Below are 8910 nucleotides of genomic sequence, written 5' to 3'. Positions count from 1 at the left end.
GACCATCTTCTGGTCATACCAGAGTTCATGCTCCTGAGGTAACTTTAGGATGAGGCTGGTCACCAAGTGCTTAGACCTCCAAGCCTTCCACTTCCGGGAGGGGTGGCAGCTGTGATGGGGAGCTGGGGGTAGCTTCTAGGAGAGTGGGATGCTCTGAGGGCAGGGGAGCCCTCCCCTTTACCCACACACCTCTTCCGTTTGACTGATCCTGAGTTGTATCCTTCACAATAAGGCAAACATAAAGAAGGGTTCTGCGGGGTTGGGGATTTAGCTCAGTGGTAGAGCGCTTGCCTAGCGAGCACAAGGCCCTGGGTTCGGTCCCCAGCTCCGAAAAAAAGAACCAAAAAAAAAAAAAAGGACGGGTTCTGCAAGCAAACGGCAAATGTGGACATGTCTGTGCACCCCCAAGAAGAACCGTTAGTGTAAGAAACAAGGAAGTCACTTTTGCATAAAACACCTTTATTTAGTGGCCAGAGCCCAATGAGTAATGTCAGTCTTGGCTTGATTCTGTTATGATGTGCTGTTACATACACTCTTAAGAAAGCAGAGAAGTGCGTCACCGAAAGCTCTTTAACTTGGAAGTGTGTAAAGTAAAACTGTTTGTCCTTTGATAAAAATCTTTAAAATATAAAAATGAAGAGGAGGAAAGAAAAGAAAAGAACCCCAGAGCAGTTTCAAAACTAGCAGACGTCACCCTGGACTATTTACAGTAAGACGCCTTTTTAATAAGAGAATAAGTCTACTCGAGGCTCTTCTCACACCACCGGGGGCTTGGCTCCCTCCCCTGCCCAGTGGTGACGATTTCTCCCTGTCTTCACTCCGAGACTTCTGTCTCTCTGTGTCCACTCTGTCATTTGTCTCTGAATCTCTTTTGCACTCCCTACCTGCACTCATAAACAACAGTAGACTGGTCAGTGGACACTTACTGAGTATTTACTATGTGCTAGGGACTGTGCTGGGGGCAGAGAATTAGATAGAACCACCTTTGACCCCCTCCTTGGGAAGCTACACTTTGGGTTGAATTTGCAAAACAGTGTTTTTGACATTACATTCTGGGGTATCCGAGGCCCCTATAAATTTGGAGATTGATTTTCTTTTTGAAATAGTGCCCTTGGTTGGGGGAGGGGTGCTTGTGCACTTGGCACACTGTTGTTGGCACAGGGATCTAGGATGGCCTTGAACTCCTGCACTTATGGGCTCACTTCTGAACTCTAGCAGTATTGCAGCTCTGTGCTGATGCAGTTTGGGGGAGGGCAGTGTTTTTAATTTGCTTCTATAATTTCCAAATTTGAAAAGACCCCAGTCTTCAAAGTGTAAAATTTGGCCAATACATGGATGTGAAAGTCTCCCCCAGGTTGGATTCACAACCTCCTCTCTTTCCTCAGAGCCCACAGGCACCTTCATGCCTCCCAACCCCACGCAGATTTCTTTTGTGCTTCTTCGAGAATCTCTTTTTCCTTCAAATATAAACAGCTTGCAGGCATACCCTTTCATACTCGAAAGCAAAACAAGATTCTTGCCTTTGGTCCACACCTTTGACCAGGAGGCCTACACAGACCCATGAGAGTTGCACATAAAGACGAAAAAGCGAGTCATGAGCTATGAAAGTAGAACGGTGCAGGATAACAGCATGGAAACATAAGCCACGCCACGCCCTCTCAGCCGGACTCTGGCCAAACACCGCAGACCGTCCCTGCGAACATTCACGTTTGGAGATCTTCCTCAGGCAGAGTGACTCAAGTCCTTATGTTGGTAGCCGGCTTCTTTCCTGCGCTCTCTCCGTAGCATGCCCCTCTCCCTGGATCCACAGAGCCAACAGAGCCAACCGCTGAACGCTGCCGAGGACAGCCTGTTGTTCTGCCCGCAGCTCTCCGGCTGCAGTCACAGCTTTAGTGCGGTGTGCATCCAGGCAGTGCTGCTCAGGTTTTCACTCGGTAATATTGGTACCAGATCCACCACTCTCCCATCACGCTCATCTCAAGCGCTTCGGACCCGAGGGCGACTTAGGGAGCTGGCTTGCCTCTCGCTTTACATTCTGCGGGCCTTACTCTGCCAGAGGAAGGGGCCAGGTTGGAAAGGCGAAGAGGATGAGGAGCGCAAGGCCTGCTGGGAGGGCGGGTGCGGGGAGGTGGTCATGCACAAGCTTCTGGCCCGGTCGTGCATGTTTTCAGTGTTGACAGCATGTATTTCCACGCCTGGGGGCGTGTGCTGGTTCAAGAAAGAAATAACCTGCCCCGAAAACTCTTTTGTCAGATGTGGCCGTGAGTATGTGTCCGTGTGTGGGAGAAGTGAGGTGATGTGTCAAGTCCTGTGAGTGTGTCCTCCCGGCCCCTCCCCTGTCGCCACACCCACCGCACGCCCAGGGACAAGCTGGTGGGTTACACCTGGTCGGTCTGATATTCAGAGGCTTCTGACAGGCTTTCTGAGAAGCTCAGGAAGTTCTCTTGGTACTCGGAGCACACGATCTCGTAGCGGTAGTGCCGGAACTCCACAGCCAGGGTGCCGAAGTACGCCAGGAAGCACATGACCAGGCCCCACTGCACCCTGGCTGCGTACATGTGGATATCTTGGGCCATGAGGATGAAATCTGGGGCGCAGGAGTCAAGGAAGGTAGTCAGACATGACCACGCTAGTCTCCCCATCCCTGGCCAAGCTAACGGTGATGCGACAGGGCTGGCTGAAGGGTGATGTTTGCATGTATTGTTAAATTATGTTGAGCTGTACGCGGTGCTGGGCACGCTTCTAGATGTGTTCACAGACAGTCTTCTGTAACACTCGGCAGTGATCCTATCATCACTGATGGTTTTACACAGTCAAGAAACGGAGGCCAAGTGGGGAACTGGCCGGAAGTCACTCTCACAGGCACGAATTGGAGGATTTAGGCAAACTCCTTGGCCACCCACGACTGAACTCCACGCCTGCCTGGTTAAATGAGAGAGTAGCAAAAGGACAGCTACCCTGCTGAGCTTTCCAGATCCCAGCTGCCACCACACTGTGGGTTCACTCCACAGTGCTCATACCGCCACGACTCTGCCCTTTTTAGGCACATTAAAATGGGCGAGCACAGGGTTGGAGATTTAGCTCAGTGGTAGAGCGCTTGCTTAAGAAGCGCAAGGCCCTGGGTTCGGTCCCCAGCTCCGAAAAAAAGAACCAAAAAAAAAAAAAAAAAAATGGGCGAGCACAGAAGAAAAGCAATGGGGAAGTCCTTAGTGAACCCCAGCACTTGGGAGGTGGAGACAGGAAGACCGAGAGTTCTCGGCTCACCATACTTAGACTCTTGGGCTATATGAGAACCTTTCTGAAAACACACACACCACACACACTTGGCCTCTGTTCCTTGACGTGTGTTTGTGTGTGTGTGTGTGTGTGTGTGTGTGTGTGTGTGTGTGTGTGTGTCTATGTATATATATGAAATGCCATAATGAAATCTGGTTTTTTTAATTAGAATGTATTTCATTTTACATGTGAATGTTTTGTGTGCAAATATGTATGGGTATCATGTACATGCCTGGTCAGAAGAAGGCATTAGGTCCCCAGGAACTATAATTATGAATGGTTGTAAGCCACCCTATGCATTCTGGGAACTGAACCCAGGTCCTCTGCAAGAGCAACCTGTGTTCTAACCACTGAGCCATCCTTTCAGCCCCCATGGAATACATTTAGCCAGATGGTACCTCAAACCATCCATAATTCTAGTATCAGAGGATGACTCCCTCTTCCTACCTCCAAGGGCACCAGGTACAAAGGTGGTACACATCCATCCATACATACATACATGTAGGCACACATGCAGGCAAAACAATCACACATGTAAAAATAAAATAAATTTAAAAATTTAAAACCTCTGGGAAAAAAAATTCCAAAGCACCAATAAAATGTCAGATGACAGTCCTTTCCCTAAATGTGTATGCACCCATATTGAAATACATGTGTGACACATACAGTATGTATGCACACATAGGACCATGCAAATGGAAGTGTGGGAGCTGAGGAAAGAGGGAAAGTTCACAGAATGTCTTAGGGAAATAAGAACAGTCTAAGAGCCAGAAACATTTATTCAGAAAGGCAGATATGGCCCCCTGGATATTTGAGGACTTAGACCTGGGCTCTGTCTTTAATACACAGACCTAACATCTTCAGGGACTTCCGAGAGCAACTGTACTCACTGGTTTTGTGTCAACTGGACACAAACTAGAGTCTTAAGAGAGGAAGGAGCCTCCCTTGAGGAGGTGCCGCCATGAGACCCAGCGGTAAGGCATTTTCTCAATTAGTGATCAAGGCGGGAGGACCCAGCCAACGGTGGGTGGAGCCATCCCTGGGCTGGTGGTCCCGGGTTCTACAAGAAAGCAAGCTGAGCAAGCCAGGGGAAGCAAGCCAGTAAGTAACATCCCTCCATGGCCTCTGCATCAGCTCCTGCTTCCAGGTTCCTGTCCTGTGTGAGTTCCTGTCCTGACTTCCTTCTGTGATGAACAGCAATGTGGAAGTGTAAGCCGAATAAACCCTTCCTTCCCTGACTTGCTTTTTGGTCACAGGAATAGAAACCCTGACTTAGGCAGCAGCGCGTCCAAGCGTTCAGATGCAACCCAATCAGAAACATTAGCTGTCAGCCCCAAAGTCATCGAAAGTCTGCACATTCTTCTGACTGAGCGTAGAAAATGTCACCAGGGCTGGATTAACTCATGGGGAAATGGCAGCTTCTATTTCTTTGATCATATTGCATCAGGGAGCTACAATCTGTGTGGTCCTGGACAAATTAACCTCCCGGTGAATCTCAACCTCTCATCGAAAGAATCAATACATTTCACGCACTTAGAAGGATGCCTGGACAGGGTGAGCGCTCAGCAAATACTAGGGATTACTATGATAGGTGTGCAAGTGTTAGCTGTGCGTGACCACTTAGAAATCGTGACTCCCCCTTCTGAGGAGAACCTGTCTGAATAAATACTGGTTATTACAGGATATAGATGAGGCCTGAGCCATTCTTTCCAATTTACTAGGAATAAAGGCCAATTCTTTTCATCCGTTCTGTGTTCTGTGTTAACTGATGGGTGGGGGTTTGAATGATAAATGCCCACCACAGACTCATGTGTTTGAAAACTCCATCCCCACCTGGTGGTTCTGTTTGTGAAAATTACAGAACTATTAGAAGACGGAGCCCTGCTGGGGGAAGTACGTTGCGGAGTCCAGGCATTGAAGTTCTATAGCTTTGCCCTGCTTCCTCATTTGTTTCCCGTGTATGGGTGAAAATGTGAACTGCCTCCTGATCTAACCATTGTGCTCCCCAGTCACAATGGACGCTGTGGATCTGTAAGCTTAAACAAACCATTCATCTCCTAAGGTGCCTTTGGTCAGGGTATTTTGCCACAGCAACCGAAAAGTGACCAACACAGACTGGAATTGGTGACTTCTATCAGGTCAGGGCTATGTGCTAGCTTACCCGGCTCTCGGACTTGTCTGGGGTTTGAGAGAGTAAGGCAGGCTCTGTCTTTCCCTTCCTCTGCTTGTTGATGACAGGGTGCAGATGGGGTCTGAGCTGATCTCCCCCCTGACCACTAGGAATAAAAGCTGACCTTCCCCCTACCTCTTCTTTGTTTGTTTACTTGAAGATTTATTTTTCTGTGTATGATCGAGTCAGTATATATGTATGTGCACCCATAGTGTGCCCAGTATCTGAGGACTGCAGAAAAGGGCGCAGCTCGTCCTCTACCTGGAATCACAGACAGCTGTGAGCCACCATTTGGGTGAAGGGAATCAAACCCCAGTCCCTGCAAAAGCAGCAAGAGCTCCTGACCACCCAGCCATCTCTGCAGCCCCTGGCTAGCTGTTTTCAAAGAGCACAAAGTGATAGCTTCGTTTTGACCCTTTTGGATCTGACCGCTTTCCTACACACCAGGAAGGGCGGTGGTCTTCTGCATATAAAGCTTACCTGGGCTCTACTGTCCTTGACAAAGAACCCTCAAAGGATACACAGGACCACGCAGAGAGTGATGACGGCCGACAAGATGACTCGAGGAATTCCGGCTCTCCGCCCCTCATTCTTGATATTGACTTTGAGTGTCAACGCAGCCTGGATCCAGCAGGTCAGTGTGCCAAACCCAAAGGTCAGGGATGTCCCCACGTTGTGGATTTCTTCATCATTTGTGAGCTAGGAGACAGAGACGGCAAGGGGGGGGGCTATGGGGGTAGAGATGGGGAAAGATCTTTGGGAGTGGGGCTACAGAGATTAGAAAGGTTGGGCTTCTTGCTCTCTCCAGCCTCTTTGTGTTGGTTCTCCAATGGTTAAAATCAGAGAGGGAGGCAAAGAAATCGGTTCCCCCCTCCTCCCCAAACTTAAAAAACATTTGTTTAGAAAACCCTGCAGGAGGCCGGGATCTATTTCCTGAATTTATTTTCCAGAAAAAGCTTTTAAGGAAGGGAAATTAAAAAGCCGGAGAATTACATAAAAAAAAAAAAAAGGGAAATGTCAAGTTTCTGCAGGCACACATCCCAGATTCTGCTTTTCAGGCCGAAAGAATGAGGGCTGGGATATGGATGTGTGCTTACTGAGAATCGTCAGTTCTGGCACGGGGAGACTTGATTGGCACACACTGATACCCTTGAGACAACTGGCTCGTCTGTAGCACAGCCTACTTAATAGGAATTCTCTGGGTGTTGTTTTCCTAGAGTCATAAAAACTGTAAGCTCTGAGTATTAGCCAGACCCACAGGCCATTACAGAACAACTGTGTCTAAAGACCCATACACAAGGCTTCTGCAGAGTCCCAACACTGAGTCTCCTCTGGGCCACCTCAGTTGGATATTAGAGAAGTAAAAATTCTCCAAATTATTACGCAGCTGTTGCACAGAAGGGGCCGTCACTAAAAACTCCTTATAAAATTATCTGCATTTTAGCTGCACATACAGGAAAATGAAATCTGCTCAAGAGACCACTTTTAAACCACGGTGAAATATTATTTTAAAACTTTATACTGCCCCCAGCTATCTTACTGTTTGACAGTGTTGCACCAAATTAATACTACTTTTCTCTTAAGATTTTCCTGGGGTTGGGGATTTAGCTCAGTGGTAGAGCACTTGCCTAGGAAGCACAAGGCCCTGGGTTCGGTCCCCAGCTCCAAAAAAAAGAACCAAAAAAAAAAAAAGATTTTCCTGTTGTTTTTGGTTATAGATCCCCTCCCCTACGTTTTGCTAGGAAGCCACTGCACCCCCCCACCCCATAATTCAAAAGGTTTAGTTTCAAAATGTACTTAAAATAATGACTTCTCAAGCTAAATTTCACTTCTAGGAAATCAGTTTCTCATGTTGAACGTAACCCACTCCATTCATTACTCAGATTTCACCTGATGTTAGAAATAGGTAACATGGTCACATGGTTCAAACTTTCTCAACGTTGTAGAGGCAGTGATGGGAACATTTCTCATCCCATACGCTAGGGGATTGATCATCTGTTCCCTCAATACTCCCAGCAGATAACTAGCAAGGGTGTTCACATTGGGTGCCATCATTCATAGATTTAAACTCTGTTTTACTCCAAGACAACCCATTTCCGGGATTCTTCTAGGACTTCAGAATGACATATGCACTTCAGTACTCATCAAAGCTCGAAGCCCTGGGGGTGGGTATTAACTTTAAGCCACGCCTCCAACATCAGCACGCTCAGGCAAGACGGAAGGCCGCCAAGATCTCGGCAGCCATCTTTACGGAGATGCTCTTGACAGTTTATTGTCCTAGGCCATACACTCTTAAGAGTGCAGCGTTCTGGTTATCCAGCTTGATACGGAATAGGAATGTTCAACAACACATTATGCAAAAATTATTGATTTTTCTGGGTGCCGAGGTGAAGCGTTTAGGAGTAAATGATCCTGGTTCAATGAATCAGCTGGACTAAGGGTGAGAGTGAGAGAGAGCTGCAGAGAAACCCACTAGCATGTTTTGGAAAGGACAAAGAGAAGTGTGCAGTAGAGTGCCGAGGGTCTTGAGTGCCTCTGCCATTTGGAGTTCACTCAACAGGTCAAGGGAGGAGGACAGGATAAATATATCTTGTTTGCTCACTCACAGTTCAGGGAATGTGGAGCGAAGGGAGGCAGGGAAATTAGCCAACTATAGAAAAAAGCCACTCAGGACAAGAGGAAATGACTCTTCCAGGTGTGTGCACGAGGCTTCTGAGTTCTAGGAGGGCCAGTCAGGGTTAACAGATCTTTGTGTGAATCAGGGATTCTGGAGAAATTCTTGGCTTTCCATCCTGACTTTCATATAAACTGGTCCCTGTGAAATGCAAGCTTTCATCATATATGCGGGTCAGAGTTATCTAGAGAAGCACCCTGGGATACAGGGTTGCAATGAAGGAAAGTGTGAGCCGCCCTCTAAAGGAATCCCTGGAGGAGGATCCTAGCTGTGTAAGCCATTTCCCCAGCCATCCTGGTATCTGCCCCTGCAGTTAGCACTCTCATGTGTGATGGGGATGGGTGTGGAGACCCTGGGGACGGAATGCCGGGCCCAAGTGTCTACTTGTATCTGGAGTTCATGCAGATGGTATGGGTCATACAGTGTCTATACCTCAGGCTGCAACAATCGAGCCATGAATAATCTTACCAGCAGGAGAGGGAGGCAGAAATGCCAGAGGAAGTACCTGGAAATTACCAAGTAAGGTCATCCCAAAGGAGGCTAGACACAGTGCCACCAAACCGCTGATATTCAGCCATGGGTTTAAAACCTTTGGTTTCAGCTGGATGAAGCGCAGAACGGCTACCACGAGGGCTAGGGATGAAACAAATCATAAAATTAAGGTATATAAACCATAGGCTTAGACAAAGGCCGAAGTCTAAAACCACAGCAAAAAAGTAAGATTCTTTTAAAACTTTTTTTGAGATTCTAGACAATCCAGGCTGGCCTGGAAATCAGGATGTAGCCCAGG

At 47.7% G+C, this 8910-nt stretch overlaps 1 protein-coding gene across 4 annotated transcripts in view; it reads right to left on the bottom strand.

Annotated features, from left to right (window-relative positions):
• Positions 1–437: 437 nt before the first annotated feature.
• The window catches only part of Tmem150c (transmembrane protein 150C), a 70169-nt gene continuing 61696 nt past the window's right edge, over positions 438–8910 (bottom strand). For 2 of the 4 annotated variants that reach the window (XM_087583761.1, XM_087583762.1), the window contains exons 6-8: positions 8626–8753; positions 5968–6145; positions 443–2587 (exon numbers count right to left, since the gene is read on the bottom strand). In XM_087583761.1, the coding sequence (XP_087439887.1) occupies positions 2379–2587; positions 5968–6145; positions 8626–8753 (515 nt within the window). In that variant the 3' untranslated portion in view covers positions 443–2378. 4 annotated transcript variants of the gene reach the window in all.

The sequence above is a fragment of the Rattus norvegicus genome, chromosome 14, assembly GCF_021556685.1.
Source record: "Rattus norvegicus strain SHRSP/BbbUtx chromosome 14, alternate assembly SHRSP_T2T, whole genome shotgun sequence".
Taxonomy (NCBI): Eukaryota; Metazoa; Chordata; class Mammalia; order Rodentia; family Muridae; genus Rattus; species Rattus norvegicus.
Note: the sequence above shows the minus strand (reverse complement) of the source record. Positions and strands in the feature narration are given on the sequence as shown.